Raw genomic sequence first — 19,527 nt, forward strand, 5'->3', positions numbered from 1 at the left:
TCTATACGTTTCACCGCTGGTCTTCCTCAGGACGAGCAGTAGAAATTAACAGTAGAAAAATATATTTCATTGTCTTAGAATACTCCAAGTTGTATATACATATGTCGGGGGGATAGTAGGAAGAAGAACCAAATATAGTAGAAAAGTCTCCAAGATCTACCAGAAAAAGCTCCCTCTGTCTATGCTGTCGGGTATAGAAGTGCATCGTAGGTATAGAGAGGGGGATAGCCTGTGCTATAGTAAAGGCTACCAAATTTGTGCCCATTCAAAAATGGGTTCATTTAGGCTGAATGCTTTCAGGTCTTAGTGATTCCCAACACAATGCTTTGCAAGTGTGTAATCTCTCTAGATAATGATCTTGTGAGGAAAGCATGTAAAGGAAGCGTGTACACCAGTCATGGAGTGGAGACTGGAACTGGTCAATCACTGACTAGGAATGGAAGAAAGAAGTTAGAATGATGAGGAGGGCATAGTGGAAGTTGATCATAGGAGCTGACCATAGAATACTGGAAGAGGGAGAGATGACAGTGCAATACCGAGACAGAGTGAAAGCTCTGAATAGGGGGTGGGATGAAACATGAGCTGATCAATGTGATCACCAACCAGGGTGAAAATAAGCAGTTATTCAGTTCCCCCCCGTGTCAGTTAGTAGATTGCATGCCACACTATCACAGTCCCATTGAAAGCAGATCATCGCCATACACATAGGTTGTAGATGCTATACCTTTCATGCAAACCAGTCCATATACACTTATTGGGTTTTTTATTTTTATCAAAGACATGCAGCATAATACATTTTGGCAAAAATATATGAAGAAATTTGATTTTTTTTATTGGATATGTTTTATAGCGGAAAGTAAAAATATATATTTTTTAAAAATGTTGGTATTTTTTCATTTATATTGCAAAAAATAAATAATAAAAAACAATGGTGATCAAATGCCACCAAAAGAAAACTCTATATTATTTGTGTGACAGCCTCCATGTGAGTGCATGTGCTTGTGATTTATCATCCCCCACAGTACCCCCACAGTATTACGCTATATATCCATTTGCTGTTTCTTTCTACATATAACTATCTGATGTGGAGCCCTCCCCCAGCTACATACAAGTCTTGCTGCTTGTCTAAGGATACACCTGTGGTGTTTTAGGCTATCCGTGCTATAGCCGTGAGGTAAGCATTTAGGAGCCACAAGAGGTGTCTGCACTGAAGCTTTCTCTCCCAACACTGGAATTTGTATTTCCTTATAATCACCGCCCTTAAGACTCTGTTTTATCATATACTTGTGTGTTCCATTTTACGTGTAGTGGATTCACTGGACTTATTTCACATTATATTTATTTGTGTATGTTTTTTGCCTTATGTTTAAACGTATGAGCATATGTAATTTGTTCACATTGTTGCTATACTTTTGGTACACTTTGCACACCTTATTTTATTCAATAGAGGTTTACCGCCCCTAGTGGTCACTCCACTTAGTTGGAGGGCCTTATATCACTTTTTATTTGACAGCGCAGTCACCATCACCTATTCACATTTTCCTATTTTCTGGCGAGGACAGACTATCAGGTGGCTGCAGCAGTGCCCCCTAGTTTTTTTTAGCACCGATAGCGCAAGAGCCTTTCCATTCCATTTCAGCTTGTTATGCCTTTGTCTTGCAGGTTGTTTTTTTTTTTTTGAGAGAGAGAGTTTACAATAACTTTAAGGCTTTGGCCAGAGAAAGAGAGATAGAGTCTGAATTTCCGGAGCAAACCATAATTTCAAAATTGTGGCAGCAAGATGAAGAGAGAAGGATGGGGGAAGCCCCCCCTTCTGCCCCTGTCACAGAGTAATCTATTGCAGTTTATCCTGTTAGAAGCAGATTAGTTTTTGAAGGCAAGTCTGAAATTAAATGGCAGTTACCTTTTAGTCCCCAAGAAATGAGAGCAATATTAGAGGAATTTGGGGATCCTAGAAAGAATTCAATTGAGTTTGCAAACAAACTTAGTGCTGCACAGGAGGCATATGAGGCTTCTGCTACTGACATTCATCAGCTTCCTTTTAAAGCAGTGGGAAGCAACATGTCAGGGTATATACTTAAAGATTGTGGTGTAGATGTCATAAATCTAGTAAAGATGGTTAGTGGATGGAAGGTTTGTGAAAATTTGAAGGAAAAATTGCCCCAAATATATGGACAAGCCAGACATACTGAATTTATGAATGCTAAGCAAGGAAAAAAGAAAGTCACAGGGGCTTATTGAAGGCGGTTAAGTAATATGGCTGAAGAAGCAAGACTTAAAAATAGAATTGGTGGTGAAACAAAAGGTTTCTTGATGGTTTAATATCCCAGTTGAAAGAAAAGTTGTTCACGGCAAGGCAGGCAATATGTCTTTTCAAGACCTCCTGCCTATCCTGTTTAATCGATACTGGTGCTAACGGAAGAGTTTTTAATATAGACAGGACAGCAAACAGAAATGTTCACTAAAGTGTTAGTTTCAGACACAGTTCCTACCAATCTTTTGGGAGCTGACATTTTGAACCAAATTTTAGCAAACAGACTACACTCCTACAGGAGTCCAAGTGGTCAATAGTTCTGTCAGGAAAAGTTTAAAATTCTGCCTGTGGAGTATTTTTAATCCGAGACTCCACTCCATTTACACCAGAATTGGAAGTGATTCCCGCCGATTTATGGGTCAACAGCAAATATGATGTAGGTCTGCTGAGCTGCACCCCAGTTATGATAAAAATTAAACCAGGAGCCCATCTCCCACAGATTAAACAGTACCCACTGAGTATTGCTCAGACTGCGGGGATAAAGAATCAGATCACTCAACTGAAAACAGGGGTTGTTGTACTAATTAAGTCCCAAGCCAATACACCCCTGTTCCCAAATGCAAAGAAGCCAGACAAGAAGGATGGGCAAGCAACATACCGCATGGTGCATGATTTGAGAGCCATTAACAATAAAAATTGCGGCAAATATCCCAATCATGCGCAATCCTCATACTTTACTAGGTGGAATACCTGCTTCCAGCACCTGCTTTACAGTGATTGATCTTTCAAGGACCAAGCGTCAAAGAATTCTTCCCTTATGGCATTTGGAGTCACAACCACTGTAGGTGTCGTCCAGGTAGCGGGGACAGATTCCACTCATCAAGAACAGTGGGATATAGAAACTTTATTCAGTTTCAGAACCAGCCTCTGATGAAGAGAAAGATAAGTGGATCAAATGTAATACTACCCGAAATCAGCAGGTCCTGTGGAGCACTGAGAAGAGGTGGAGTTTGTACCCAGTTTTAGCACAACTGGTACATGGCATCAGTCATCTTGCTAAGGGGCATGATGGTGGCACTTACCGACTGCTATTGAATAGCACCTGGATTTAGTGCACTTGCAGCCAGGTTTATAGATTACAGTTTATGGAGGAAACTATGGTCAATATTATTATATCCCAGATCCAGAACTAAATAGAACCCTTTAAAAAGTACTCACAGTTCCCAATATGTGGAAATATCGGTTATCTGAGATTCCATGTTATTGCATCCAGTTTTTAGGAGCAGGTATAACATCCATACGTGGAGGGTTATATTATATATGTGGAGATAAAGCTTACGCCTAGCTTCCTACTAATGTTACAGGTACATGTTATATTAGGAAGTTATAACCTGCTTTGGCTGTTTGCAAAGATACAGTATGACCAGGTCAAAGTCCAAAATACCCTTTAGTGTTTAAAAGGGAGCTGTACAGGATGGGGAATTGAAGCAATGAAAATAATAATTATACTAGAATTGTAGATGAGATTATTAACTTTACTACTGGGGAGCTACAGTTAATTGAGGGAACCATGAATGCCAACATGTAATGTGACATACTGAAGCAGAGCATGATCCCCTCCCTTCGAAGACTTGGCCGCAGGGCATTATTCCAACATGATAACGACCCCAAACACACCTCCAAGATGACCACTGCCTTGCTAAAGAAGCCGAGGGTAAAAGGGATGGTCTGGCCAATCATGTCTCCAGACCTAAACCCTATTAAGCATTTGTGGGGCATCCTCAAATGGAAGGTGGAGAAGTGCAAGATCCCCAACATCCACTAGCTCCGTGATGTTGTCATGGAGGAGTGGAAGAAGACTCCAGTGGCAACCTGTGAACCTCTGGTGAACTCCATGCCCAAGAAGGTTAATGCAGTGTTGGAAAATAAATGGTGGCCACACAAAATATTGACACTTTGGGCCCAATTTGGACATTTTCACTTAGGGGTGTACTAACTTTAGTTGCCAGCAGTTTAGACATTAATGCCTGTGTGTTGAGTTATTTTGCGAGGACAGAATTTTTTTGCTGTACACTCACTACTTTACATTGTAGCAGTGTCATTTCTTGAGTGTTGTCACATTAAAAGATAAAATAAAATATTTACAAAAATGTAAGCAGTGTACTCACTATTGTGATATATATATATATATATATATATATCTATTTTAATTAAGATTTATGCTTTAGGGTGCATTTTTAGGTGGGATGGTAGATGTTGTAAGAGCCTAATTTCCTAGCCTTTAAGAGGGTAACTATAGTCAAATCCAGTAAGCCCCTGCCTCTTAGAATTCTCCAAGTACCTCACAGCATTCTGCAGCCCCCTCTTAGATTTCTCAAAATACCTCACTCACAGCACTCTGCAGCCCCCTCTTGGAGACCAGAGTGATCTCCAGGGGGTGCTGCAGCTGCAAACATTGTACCTACCTCCTTACTCTCCAGTGGTACTTTAAGATGTTATAAGTGTGGCAAGATCTCAGGGCATCAAATACATCAGCAATCTATGGCTTCCCAAAGCTTGCGCATACGTATGCATTTTGTTTTTTACTTACTTGCACGGTACGTCCAGCGTTAATATGCTCTTTGTGCAACTGATCCCACGATTTACATTTCCGATACTAAAGAAAGAAAGAACGAAAGAAAGGTAAATTAAGACAAAAGTTTCATATCTTCAAAATAATTTAGACATTATTCAAATTCCCTCAAACGAACCTGTACTTTGAACAACATCAGGGTGACATAGAATTCCACTGTATTGTTCATTTAAGCACAAGAGAATCCATTTTGTTTGCAATATTCATATTGTACACAGACTGAACTTTTTACTAGAATGCTCTCTCTCCCCCTCCCTCTCTAGGTTTTAGTTTCCCAACTGTCAGAGATAGCCGCTGACATTTGAAATGTGACATTATTCTATTTGCTGGTTTTTAATAACATTTCACACCACCCTATTATCTTCTGTGTAAAATAGATACTTTAAAACACAGAGTTTGCGTCCTGTTTATATGTTCCTGCATATACATAGTTAATATTTATCTCAGTCAGAAAAATTCATAACTTTTTTTGGCGAACCAGCCAGGAGTGGACAGAGTCCCCAGAAGCAACTAAGCTCGGATTGGGACAATCGGGATCGCAGACTCTATATGACTTAAAGGATATCTAAGAGTTAATCATTTTTTTTTTAAAACAAACATGTCATACTTACCTCCTCTGTGCAGTTGGTTTTGCACAGAGTAGCCCCCGACTCACCTCTTCTGGGGTCCCTCAGCGGTGCTCCTGGCTCCTCCTCTTCTCGAGTTCTCCGCCGGAGAAGCGCTCTCCCACGGGGCACCCATGCGGGTGCGAGCTGTGTGCTGCTGCTGCGTCTATTGACACAGACACCAGGACTAGGCCCTGCCCTAGATTCCCTTGTCATTGGATTTGATTGACAGCAGCGGGAGCCAATGGCTGTGCTACTATCAATCTATCCAATCAGGACACGAGACACTGGCTGGAGCTGGTGTCCTCGTTCCTAGTGCGGGGAAGACAAGGTTCAGGTAAGTAAAAGGGGGGCACTGGGGGGATGCTACACTAAAGGAGGTTTTTCACCTTAATGCATAGAATGAAGTGGTTAAGTTAGCTTTTATTACTGCCTTTCCTTTGTGTCCTTCAGACAGGGAAATGTTGGAAAGTTTGTATGTCATTTTAATCTACAGAGTCTACAATGCAACTGGACATGTAACTACACCAGCTTTACCAGTTGAACTACTACATAGCAGGCAAATGCGCATGTTGCAGACATACAACTCCCATAAGGTTCAGTTCCTCTGAAATCATCAGGTTGCGAAGACTGTAAAATATCAAGAATATTAAAAGTGGTTGTAAACCTAGTTGCACCACTTTTACCTACAGATAAGCCTATAATAAGGCTTACCTGTAGGTACTGGAAATATGTCCTAAACCTGCACGGTTTAGGAGATATTTACTATATACGCTTGCACCAATGACATCGGCACATGCGTCCCGAAGAAAGGGCACCAGAAACGTCTAGAAACTTCTAAAAGGCCCGTGACGGGCCCACAACTATGGCCAGTCACAGAGCCGGAGTCCACAGCCCCGGAAGGAAGAGGGGTGAAGATGGATGCATCCAACAGCGGGGACAGGATAAAGGATAAGTTCACCTTTCTGAACATGTTACACCCATATTTAGGGTGTAACCAGAGATTCACCGAAATTTTGGCAGCAGAAACATATCGGGCGAAAATTGTGTTTTTCTGCATTTTGCCGAAAGGAAAAAAAAAAAAAGGTGCCGATAAGGCACCGATGATGGCCGTGGGTCATGCTGGGGTGGAGACGTAGCTGCGCAATGAGGATGCCTGTATTGCGCATGCCCAGCGGCAGTGACCGTACCGCTAGATAACGTCACTCGCTGTGCGGCCGGCGTGCATGTTCCCCGCGGTTGGGACTCGGGAGCATACAGGGCTTTATTAGAGAGTGGGCGCCGTCCTGGATGGCTACTATATTCATTCGGTGAGCATTGCCGCTAGAGATCTTTCCAACTGCTCTTTGTTAAATTAACTGTACATTGACATCCAAACTGAAACTACTAGAAATAATTAAATACAATATAACATTGATTGCATGATATGTAGTAGTAGTAATCTCATACTACTGTACTAACAACAGGGTAGTGCATGTTTAATGCTTTCTCTTTCTAAATAGCATGCAGTCAATGTTGTTTTTTTTATTTTTTATTCTTTGGTACGAGATGCAGTACAGTGCAAACATAACTAACGTGCATGGCAAGACAGCTGCACTGTTATACAATGATTATGGGTTAGGTTTCATTTATTTTAATATATAGCAGTCTGAGGTTTAGTTTTAAAATAGATTTGATGAAGACACAAAATTTGCAATCTGCAGTGTTTTCTCAGCTGGGGTTAAAGTGCCAAGGCATTTTTACACATCAGGCTTGATACACCACCTGAAAACATGTCATCCAATTCAGCACACAGAATACAAGAAAAAACACAGCTTCCAAAAAGTACCCCAAGCAGATCAAATTCAACTTGATCTGTGGCCACACTCTTCGAAAAGGCATTTTTTTTTACAAGAGACAGTCCCAAAGCATGTGGCATTACGGATAAAATCATGGAATTTATTGCGTTAGACGACCAGCCATTCCCTGTTGTGGAGGACATTGGATTCCATAGGCTCATACAACATATTAAAACACTTTACACACTATCTATCAGACATTACTTTGCAGATACCTGGCTACCTTTATTGTTTGACTGTGTTGCGCTCACGACTACCGACATCCCAACTCTTAGTTTTACTACCAACATTTGGAGTTCAGACGTCAGTCCAAACGAGCATGCTTAGCCCAACAGCACAGTAGATAGCCAAATTTCAATTGCAAAACATCCTACTTAACGCACGTGAGTTTGGTGGATCACATACACACACACACACTGCAATAGCAATATCTGATGCTTTAAAAACCATGCTCGACACTTGGTACATTGAGAAGGGCCTCTGATTGTCCAAGATAATGCACGCAACATGGCAAAGGCTATGGAGGACAGTGAACTTAAAAGCATAAAGCGCATGGCACATACGCTACAGTAGGCTGTGAATGAGGGATTGCGCACCATCTCAGAGTAGCAAAAGGAAGAAAAATTGAGGGTCACTTTAAGCATTCTCCACTTGCTTTTTACAGATTACAAGCTTTGCCGATAAGAGTTTGGAATGCCACTGAAAAAAACTGCAGCAAGATGTAGCCACTCATTGGAACCGCACCTACTATATGCCGCAAAGTCTTCTCAAACAAAAGCGTGTTTTAGCTGCGTACATTGCAGATTACGATCAGTGGATGTTAGTTAAAAATAGTTTGCCTCTTCCGTTTAAAGAGTTAACAAATAAATAAGCTCAGCTAATGCTTTCATTGCTGAAGTTATTCCCTTGATTGCTGCACTGAAGCGTCTGCAAGTAAAAGAGGCAGAAACAGACCATGACGTAAAAACGGCTAAAACCACTCTACTGGAAGCCATTAACAACCTGTTTTAGTCCAACCCTCTGTACTGGATTGCAACAGTTCTAGATCAAGCAGCGTGCACTGGAAATGATACAGGCACAACTGGAGGTGATGGAAGCATCTAGTGAAGGAGTTTGAAGGTGCAGCACAGAGGAAAGTATACCAGAGAAACAGTCACATACATAGTGAAGAGGAACACACTCCCTCGCTATCTGATAGGTTTGATGGAATTTTACATGGACGTACCCCAGTCCATAGCAGTGCCACAAAAAATGCAGCTACCCAACAGCTGGAGATTTATTTAGCTGAACTACCTATCGCCAAAAGCAACAATCCCCTTGAGTACTGGCGCATGAACAAGGAACATTTTCCATTTATTGCACACAGATATTTATCTGCCCCAAGCACCAGTACAGAGAGTGAGAGACTATTCAGTCTAGCATCTCATATTCTGCATGAGAAGAAGAACCGTCACTCCTGTGAGAAAGCTGAACAACTTTTGTTCTTAAAGCGAAATCTGCCACTTTTACCTAAATAGAAAGCATAGTCCAATTTTCTATGCAAAAATTGTCTAGTTGTGCCACTTTTGCACTATATTTGAATTTTTCAATTACAGTGGACTGTAAAGTTGAAACTTGCTATTTTGCTGGTTGATCTTTTTTTTTTTGCATAATAATTTTCAGTTTAAGTTGAAATACATTTAGGGCTCTTTCACACGTCCGTTCCGTTCGTCCGTTTTTTGGACGTCCGTTAACGGACCGCAATGCTTCCCTATGGGCTAGCGTCCGTTAGCGGATGAGCATCCGCTAACGTCCGTTAGCATCCGCCTGCGTTCAGTTCCGTTTTTTTGGACGGAAGAAAACCCTATTTTTCTTCCGTCTAAAAAACGGACCGGACGAAAAACTGACGTTAACGGATGATCCGTTTATCATCCGTTCCGCTAACATCCGTTTTTCTATGTAAAAAGCCCCAAAAAAAAAAAAAAAAAAACGGATGAAAAAACGGATGGAAAAACTGATGCAAAACGGACGAAAAACTGACGAAAAACTGACGAAAAACTGATGGAAAAAACGGATCAACTGATGAAAAAAAAACTGATCTGAAAAACTGAACGGACGTGTGAAAGAGCCCTTACAGAGAAACTGTGAAACAGAATAACAGCCTTCTGACATAATTTCTGTTGGTTAGTTCTTTATTAGTAACGGTTTGTTTTGCACAGTAACGTTGGAGCTAAAGGGATACGAAACAGAATAGAGGCCTGCCCTTTTGCTATTCCTGTTGTTGGGTAGTCCATTCCATTTTATTGTTAAATAGAAAACACACAGGGTTGATTGATTTACAAAAATTTACTAAAACGTACAGGTTTAATCGTCAAAGCTTAATTGAACAAGCCTTAGTTAGAAGCCGATTGGCTAATATGCACAGCTGCACCAAATTTTTCACTTTCTCCAGTGAAATCAACTCCAATAAACCAACCCTACAATCTCCGAAACCTGGAAGTGGGCCCCAGACTCCAGAGACAACATTTGCCTATATTTTTCCTTGTTGGTCAGTGGATACATTGGGGTTGATTTACTGAAGGCAAATAGACTGTGCACTTTTCAAGGTGCAATTGCCCATTGCAAGTGCAGTTGCTCCAGAGCTTAGTAAATGAGGTAAGGCTTCACTTTGCAAAGAATACCCAATCGCGTAAGGAAAATAAAAAAACTGAATTTTTGCAGAGGGCAATTGCACTTTGCAGAGTGCACAGTCATTTTGCCTTCATTAAATCAACCCCATTGTCTGAAATAATACTAGACAGAGGGCACATTGGCCTAGTGCATTATCGGAAGACATCTTTGTAAATAAAAAGGTTGTAAGTAAATATACTACAAACAACAAACCGACAGGTGTATCAAAGCCTTTAAGCTTGTCGTCAAAGTAAAACAGCAGCTTTCAGCCCAAGATATATCACATAATGGGACAACTGGAAAATCCAGCAGACTAACGTGTTTCAAGGACTTGCCTCTCCTCATAGCTCTGGCTCTAAGGAAGAGGCAAGTTCTTGAAACACGTTAGTCTGTTGGATTTCCAGTTGCACCGCCCTTGTGTGATGTGATGATGTATCGTGGACTGGAAGCTGCCGTTTTACTTTGAATCAGTCTTTGATACACCTGTTGGTTTGTTGTTAGTAGAATATTACTATTAGCCCGTGCACCCTCTGTCTGTCCGTTTTATGGTTCTTCTATTTATTGTACAGAAAATATGCCTACATAAAACATAGAGGCTCTTATGCCCTGTACACACAATCTTTGTCTGACCAAATTCACATCGGAATTCTGACGGAATGCCATCGGAGTAAAATAGAACATGTTCTCTATGTAAACTCTGATGGAATTCATCAGAATTACTCTGATAGGGCATACACACAGTCGGAATTTCCGTCTGACTTTTTCCATCGGAAATTCCAAACGTGTGTACAGGGCTTTAGTCTTTGCCATTCTATGTTTTGCCTGTTTTTTTTTATTTATTTATTTTTATTATAATTTTAGTTTCATTTTGTATTTATTTTATGTGTCTAATTTATGTGCGTTACTTTAACCGCTTAACCACTTAACGCCCGCCGCACGACTATTTACGTCCGCAAAATGGCACGGACAGGCAGATGGGCGTATATATACGTCCTTGCCTTTGTGCGGGTCGGGGGTCCGATCGGGACCCCCTCCGCTGCGTGCGGCGGGCGGATTCCCTCGGGGAGCGATCCGGGACGACGGCGCGGCTATTCGTTTATAGCCGCTCCGTCGCGATCGCTCCCCGGAGCTGAAGAACGGGGAGAGCCGTATGTAAACACGGCTTCCCCGTGCTTCACTGTGGTGGCGCAACGATCGTGTCATCCCCTTTATAGGGGAGACACAATCGATGACATCAGAACTACAGCCACACCCCCCTACTGTTGTAAACACACACTAGGTGAACACTAACTCCTACAGCGCCACCTGTGGTTAACTCCCAAACTGCAACTGTCATTTTCACAATAAAGAATGCAATTTAAATGCATTTTTTGCTGTGAAAATGACAATGGTCCCAAAAATGTGTCAAAATTGTCCGCCATAATGTCGCAGTCACGAAAAAAAAAAAAAAAATAAAAAAAAAAAAATAAATAAAAAAAAAAAAAAAAAAAAAAAAAATCGCTGATCGCCGCCATTAGTAGTAAAAAAAAAAAAATTAATAAAAATGCAATAAAAATATCCCCTATTTTGTAAACGCTATAATTTTGCGCAAACCAATCGATAAACGCTTATTGCGATTTTTTTTTACCAAAAATAGGTAGAAGAATACGTATCGGCCTAAACTGAGGAAAAAAAAATGGTATATATGTTTTTGGGGGATATTACAGCAAAAAGTTAAAAATATTGCATTTTTTTCAAAATTGTTGCTCTGTTTTTGTTTATAGCGCTAAAAACCGCAGAGGTGATCAAATACCACCAAAAGAAAGCTCTATTTGTGGGAAAAAAAGGACGCCAATTTTGTTTGGGAGCCACGTTGCACGACCGCGCAATTGTCTGTTAAAGCGACGCAGTGCCAAATCGCAAAACCTGGCCTGGGCATTTAGCTGCCTAAAGGTCCGGGGCTTAAGTGGTTAAGGACGAGACTTTTTTTTTTACATTTGTTTACAAGTTAAAATCAGTTTTTCTTGCTAGAAAATGACTTCGAACCCCCAAACATTATATGTATTTTTTTCACAGACACCCTAGCCTAGAGAATAAAATAGTGGTCGTTGCAATACTTTTTCACACCGTATTTGTGCAGCGGTCTTACAAGTAAATTTTTGGGGAAAAAATACACTTTTTTGCCTTAAAAAAATAAGACAAGAGTAGAGAGTGCAATTTTTTTTTTTATATTGTGAAAAATAAATAATGTCACACCAAGTAAATTGATACCAAACATGCCATGCTTTAAAATTGTACCTGCTCATGGAATGGTGACAAATTTTTACCCTTAAAAATCCCCATTTAAAAGTTTCTACAGGTTACATGTTTAGAGAGTTACAGAGGTCTAGTCCTAGAATTATTGTTCTCGCTCTAATGATCGTGGTGATACCTCACATATGATCGCCATTTTCATATGCGGGCCCGACTTACGTATGCATTTGCTTCTGCGCACAAGCTCGGTGGGACAGGCGCTTTACATTTTAATTTTTTTCTTATTTATTTAACTTTTTATTTTTACAATGTCCTTTTAATAAAAAAAATTTAAGTCACTTTTATTCCTATTACAAGTAATGTAAACATCCCTCGCTCTGACGTTCGTGGTGATACCTCACGTGTGATTTGAACACTGTTTACATATGTGGGCGCGACTTACGTATGCGTTTTCTTAAAAAAAAAAATAAAAAAAATCTTATTTTATTTATTTTTAGAATAATAAATTGTGTTTTAAAAAAATTTGATCACTTTTATTGCTGTCACAAAGAATGTAAACATCCCTTTTGTCAGTAATAGGTGGTGACAGGTACTCTTTATGGAGGGATCGGGGGTCTAAATGACCCCCGATCCCTCCTTTACACTTCAAAGTATTCAGATCACCGAAAACGGCGATTCTGAATACTGTGTATTTTTTTAAAATCTGGCACTATTGGCAGCCGAGTAACCTGGAAGTGACGTCATGACACCGCTTCCATATTTACATTGCGGAGACTGAATCAAAGCCGTTTACGGCTTTGTTCCAGTCTGGGGTGAGACACTAGAGGCGGCGGATCGCAGATTGGGAGGCTCGGTCAGAGCGGCGGGAGGGGGGGGGGATGTCCCCTCCGACATTACATCCCGAGCGGCTTTTAGCCACATCAGTTATGCCTGGATAGCCAATCGCCGGCTCTAAACAACGGCACCGGGATGATGCACGCACACACACACACACACACACACACACTATCAGCGTATAACGCGCACTCCAAATTTAATAGGGGAGTTTAATGAAAAAAAATTCTATGTCAGTTTAGTCTATGCAGGGAGCACTGTTTAGGACGAGTTTTCACAGCACTTCAGTTCACTCGGCTCCGTGCTACACAGTAGTGACAGGCAGCGGGCAGAGAAAGAAGCCGCCTCCCCAAGCTCCAGACATATTTGCAAAGAAATTGGGCACTTGCAGCGTCGGGATCCGGGACATCCATCCAGCATGATGTGCCCTGGGTGCAGTGCCAACACTAGCACACAGAAGCTGGTGGAGAAAGTTTTCTCAGCACCTTGTGAACCCCTTTACACCCACCTTGTCCATCCTCCGCACCCTCTCCTGCACCGATGGTGAAAAGAACCGGCACTACACGCGCCTCCAGCGCTAAATCAGCCGACCCGGAAGAGGGAGCCTCTCCGCCTGTGGACTCTCCTAAAGTCCCGGCCTCGAGTTTGGCGCTCCTCCCGCCCCTGCTGGAAGGTGAGGTGAACTTATTCTCAGACAGACTGGCAGAGGCATCTTTTTTTATTATTGTTACATTTTTATGATAATACACAAAACAGTAACAACCCTTTAACCCCCCCCCCCATCCCCACAGTGCAATGTTCCATAAAGTGCAGGATCACCATTCGGACTTATAACCCCATCATTATACATCCAATATCTACAGGAGTATTGACCAGATACCAATATAGGCAGCACGTTTAAAGGTCTTAACAGATCATATCAATCCACAGACAGATATAAGCAGATACATCAATATATGCCTCAACCTTCTAGTTCCGAGTCTCATTGGCTGAAAGCCAGCATCGCCATACCTTTTTGATTTTTTGGGGCAACCCCTACTCAAGTATGTGGCCCTATAGAACGGCAGTGCCTAATTAACCAGGCCTTTCCAGTAACCAAAAAAGGGTCTTCCAGCAGAAAAATGGCCTTGCGTGCATAGAACAAGGAAAGAGAAATCAAGGTCCTTTGAGCCCTACACGTGCAAACCTACCTGAGATTGTCATGGGTATGGGTAATGAGAGTAAATCTTTAATGGTCCTAGTGACACCCGTATCGGCTGACAATGCCAGAATATATGGTCAAAATCAGCCGGACTAGTAATGCAGCGACAACATTATGCATTTTCTGTGCAATATATACTTTCAATTCCCGCCGGGGTATATTAAACTCTATGGAGTATCTTGAATTGGATATAACGGTCACGAGAGCCTGGAAATTGGAGAATTGTGCAAAAAAAAAAAAAAAAAAAAAAAAGTTTTCTCATTTTGAGGAGGTTTACCCTGCCAATCAATGAAAGCGGGAAATGTTTCCAGGCGTCCAACTGAGTCTTAACTTTGATGAGGAGTGGTGATAAATTAAGTGACAGATAATCATTACGGTCCTCCCTAAGGAAGGGAAGGACCCCTCCACCCCTAGCAGCTATAGACTGATCTTGTTATTGAACACTGACATAAAGATCCTGGCAAACATCTTGGCGAATTGGCTAAAGCCTGTTCTACCGACGGTGATTCATCCAGACCAAAACAGGCTTCATAGCAGGGAGGGAGGCCAGAGACAACTCCAACCGAGCTATACAACGGATTCACTGGGCAAACCTACAGCAATCCAGTTCATCTTGTCTTCTATTATCTACGGATGCCAAGAAGGCCTTTGACCGGTTGAACTGGACATATCTTCAGGCAGTATTATCTAGACTGGGCCTTGGCCAAAATATGCCAAGGTTGGATAGGCTCCTTATACAGCTCCCCAGAGGCCCGGGTTAAGGTTAATGGGACTCTCTCTAATACCTTCCTTATATGGAACGGGATGAGACAGGGGTGCCCCTGTCCCCACTAATATTTGCCCTCACCCTAGAACCACTGCTCAACATGATACGGTCAAATCCCAACATCACAGGTTTTAAGGTAGGGATGACGGAACACAAATTATCGGCATGTGGTCCCCTGGTTCAGTCCTCGGGAACACCTCTCCTACTTCCACACATGGGCAAGGGATGGAGAGACACGGTGTGGAAGGTTTATACATGAGAAAGGCCTAGTCTCACTGGACTGGCTCCGTTCTCAATTCGGCTGCTTCCCAATGGACGAGTGGGGCTACAAACAATTATATAATTTTATCCAAAGTTTGCCTCATACCATCCGGCCCCCTTCCTCCCTAACCCCGTTTGAACAGCTGTGCATGTCTGCAGACCCTGTTCCCAATTCTATTCCTGTGCTCTATGAGATGTTGCAGTCTGCAGAATCCCAGAGTAAGCCAGTGTATGCGTGAGAATCAATTGAATCACCTATATCATTTTACCCACAAGAGTTTTGTGGACACAAAGATGCAAAAAAATAACTTTAAACTGTGGATTCGCTGGTACAAAGTTCCACCTGCCGTGGCCCATACAGTGGGGATCGAAAGTTTGGGCACCCCAGGTAAAAATTTGTATTAATGTGCATAACGAAGCCAAGGAAAGATGGAAAAACTCCAAAAAGGCATCAAATTACAGATTAGACATTCTTATAATATATGTAATATAATATATATTTTTATCATTTACACTTTCAAAATTACAGAAAACAAAAAAATGGCGTCTGCAAAAGTTTGGGCACCCTGCAGAGTTAATATCTTGTATTGCCCCCTTTGGCAAGTATCACAGCTTGTAAACGCTTTTTGTAGCCAGCCAAGAGTCTTTTAATTCTTGTTTGGAGGTATCTTTGCCCATTCTTCCTTACAAAAGTCTTCCAGTTCTTTGAGATTTCTGGGCTGTCTGTCACGCACTGCTCTTTTAAGGTCTATCCATAGATTCAATTATGTTGAGGTCAGGAGATTGTGAAAGCCATGAGAAAAAAACTTCCGTTTACGCCTCTTGATGTAATCCCCCGTGGATTTTGAGGTGCGTTTAGGATCATTATCCATTTGTAGAAGCCATCCTCTCTTTAACTTCAGCTTTTTCACATATGGCATCAAGTTACCATCCAAAATTTGCTGAAATTTTATTGAATCCATTTTTCCTGTTACTCGTGAAATGTTCCCTGTGCCACTGGCTGCAATACAACCCCAATGCATGATTGAACCACCCCCATGCCTAACAGTTGGACAGAGGTTCTTTTCATTAAATTTTGTGCCCTTTCTTCTCCAAACGTACCTTTGCTCATTCCTGCCAAAAAGTTCTATTTTAACCTCATCGGTCCACAGAACTTGTTTCCAAAATGCATCAGGCTTGTCTGTATGTTCATTTGCAAAGTTCAAACGCTGATTTTTGTGGTGAGGACGTAGAAGAGGTTTTCTTCTGATGACTCTTCCATGAAGACCATATTTGTACAAGTATCTCTTTATAGTGGAATAGTGTACCACATCTCCAGTGTCTGCCAGATGTTTCTGGAGGGATCGTGCAGTTAAACGTGGGTTTTGAATTGCTTTTCTCACAATCCTGCGAGCTGTTCTGTTTGATATTTTTCTTGGTCTTCCAGATCTTGCTTTAACTTCCACTGTTCCTGATGACTGCCATTTCTTAATTACATTCTGAACAGAGGATATTGATATCTGAAAACGCTTTGCTATCTTCTTATAGCCTTCTCCAGCTTTGTGAGCATCAACTATTTTCAGTTTCAGTTTTCTAGACAACTGCTTAGAAGAACCCATGGTGCCGATTGTTGGGGCAAGGTCAGATGAGTCTGGGCATTTAAAACCTTTGAGATTGACATCATCTGGTCTTCCCAGATGATGATTGAGAACAATCCATGACACTGGCAGGTCTCAGCTTTGCAAAGGGGGCAGTGCATTCTATAAATTCTGCAGGGTGCCCAAACTTTTGCAGACGCCATTTTTTTGTTTTCTGTAATTTTGAAAGTGTAAATGATGGAAATAAAATCTAACTTTTTTTGACATATTATAAGAATGTCTAATCTGTAATTTGATGCCTTTTGGAGATTTTTCCATCTTTCCTTGGCTTTGTTATGCACATTAAATACAAATTTTTACCTAGGGTGCCCAAACTTTCGATCCCCACTGTATGTATCTGACAACTTCCGATGTCTGTTGGAGGGCCTGTGGGCTTCGAGGTACCTACCTACATATATGGTGGGAATTCCCGAGGCCCTTCTGGCACGACATCAGGGCCCAGATAAAAGTTATCCTAAATATAGACATGCAAGAGTTCTTTCTTCACGCGCCATCCACTCCTCTTAGCATCTACCATAAATAATTTCTGCCGCACCTTTTAAACGCCGCCCGACACCTGATTCCCATACATAGGAAGGTGACCCATGTTCCTGGATGATCCAACTGGAAACGTTTGGTCAATACTATTATGACAGCAGATGAGTGGGTAGCAAAATGTAAGGACAGATATGACAAGTTCTATAGTATATGGGCCACTTGGATACATTATGCTTCCAATACGGTACAGACACCATACATTTCTGCCCCCAGGTTTATAGGTTAAACACAATGCCTTTGGGGATGAGACCCCCAGACTCTTCATGACAATCCAAATTTTTGAACTGCAGATATAGTGCTGACTGTTTATTATGTTTATGTCCCCTCCCATATTACTTTGGATCATAATAGGCGCAGTGTTCACAGTGTTGTTTATAACAGGCCTCGACAAAATCTGGGCGCCAGGTCGCAATTGCGACAAGAAATTGTGACCTGGCGCCTGGGGAAGCTTAGGGCTGCAGAAGGCCGCAAAGCTGCGGCCTTAATTACCGGCCGGCGCGGGGCGCGATCGCGGCCGGCGGTAATTGAGGCTGCAGGCGCGATCGCTGAGGCCAGCAGAAGGCCACAAAGCCGCGGCCTCAATTACTGGCCAGCGCGGGATGGCCGGTAATTGAGGCCGCGGCTTTGCGGCCTTCACAGAAGGAAGCTGAGGCCTGCAGAAGGAATCTAGGAGTGGCCATCTTGTGGTGGCCGTTGGCATTACAGATTACATTACATGTAGCAAAAAAACAGCAGTTCTAATGTGTTTTTTCACTGCCATCTCGTTCCCTCTAATTAGAACCCCCAAACATTATTATAACACCCTAGAGAATAAAATGGCGGTTGTTGCAATACTTTTTGTCACACCGTATTTGTGCAGCGGTCTTACAAGCGCACTTTTTTTGGGAAAAAATATGCTTTTTTAAATTAAAACATAAGACAACAGTTAAGTTAGCCCAATTTTTTTTTATATTGTTAAAAAGATAAATGTTACACCGAGTAAATTGATACCCAACATGTCACGCTTCAAAATTGCGTCTGCTCGTGGAATCGCGACAAACTTTTACCCTTTAAAATCTCCATAGGCGACGTTTAAAAAATTCTACAGGTTGCATGTTTTGAGTTGCAGAGGAGGTCTAGGGCTAGAATTATTGCTCTCGCTCTACCAATCGCTGCGATATCTCACATGTGTGGTTTGAATACTGTGAAGCAATTGCCTATATGCTTCAGTGTAATTCTCCCTGCTTGTTTAAGGCTGTTAATGGTATTTACCCTTCTGCAGCCAGTCCTGTTTCAAATGTTAATTGCTCTAGTGTGTTGTGTGGAAAAGCCCTGTATTTACTGGTTACTGTGATTAGATAAGTGGCTCATGTTAATTATGCTGATTGCTTCATTGTGGTAATTATCTCTCTATATGCGGGGTCGAGCTGTCTAGTTAATGTATTCAGTACAACTAGTAATTAGCGTCACTGATCTCATTGTCTAAAGAAATGTGTCTGATCAGGTTAAACATAGCGGAGCCGAACCGGCTAGATACTGATTAGTTCAAAGAAATATCCTTATTTCAAAGGATCTGTATTGAACACCCCCCACTGTGTGAGGGGGGGCGGAGATTGTCATTGTAACAGTTGTAACCACATATAAGCTCTGTGTTATACCATTAAAAGTCTGTGTTGTTCCAGCAGTAAGCTTGTCTCATGTGTGGCTATTTGGGGCGATTCCATGGACTCCTACTTGTGGAGTATTGGGTGATTTCGTTATGGGAAGAAGGGACTGTTTGACGGGGATATCATACCAATACCGTCACAATTGGTTGGCAGCAGAGGGATTTTCCCTTCTACTCTCCCTTACACCCGGATTCCAAGCAGACACTGGAAGAACTACTGGAAGTTCGTGGAAGGATTGCTAGCAACAAAACCAAGCGGGTCATCATAGCAGAATTAATGGAGATGGACCAGGAGAACGTGATTGCAGCAACGCCAGCAGTACAAGAGATGGAGACACCAGTGATTCAGGAAGAGGAATCGCCAGCCAACAAGCTAATGAGAGAGAAGCTAGCATGGTTCGGCCCGAACCCAACGGCAGATGTGGTGCTGAAAGTG

The 19,527-nt window shown here is 41.8% G+C and overlaps 1 protein-coding gene across 3 annotated transcripts in view; it reads right to left on the reverse strand.

Annotated features, from left to right (window-relative positions):
• The window catches only part of STX17 (syntaxin 17), a 117,906-nt gene that overhangs the window by 74,826 nt on the left and 23,553 nt on the right, over positions 1 to 19,527 (reverse strand). For all 3 annotated transcript variants that reach the window (XM_040353345.1, XM_040353344.1, XM_040353343.1), the window contains one exon: positions 4,845 to 4,910. In XM_040353345.1, coding sequence (XP_040209279.1) covers positions 4,845 to 4,910 — 66 coding nt within the window. The remainder of the gene's footprint in view (positions 1 to 4,844; positions 4,911 to 19,527) is intronic.

The sequence above is a fragment of the Rana temporaria genome, chromosome 5 (genome assembly GCF_905171775.1).
Source record: "Rana temporaria chromosome 5, aRanTem1.1, whole genome shotgun sequence".
Lineage (NCBI taxonomy): Eukaryota > Metazoa > Chordata > Amphibia > Anura > Ranidae > Rana > Rana temporaria.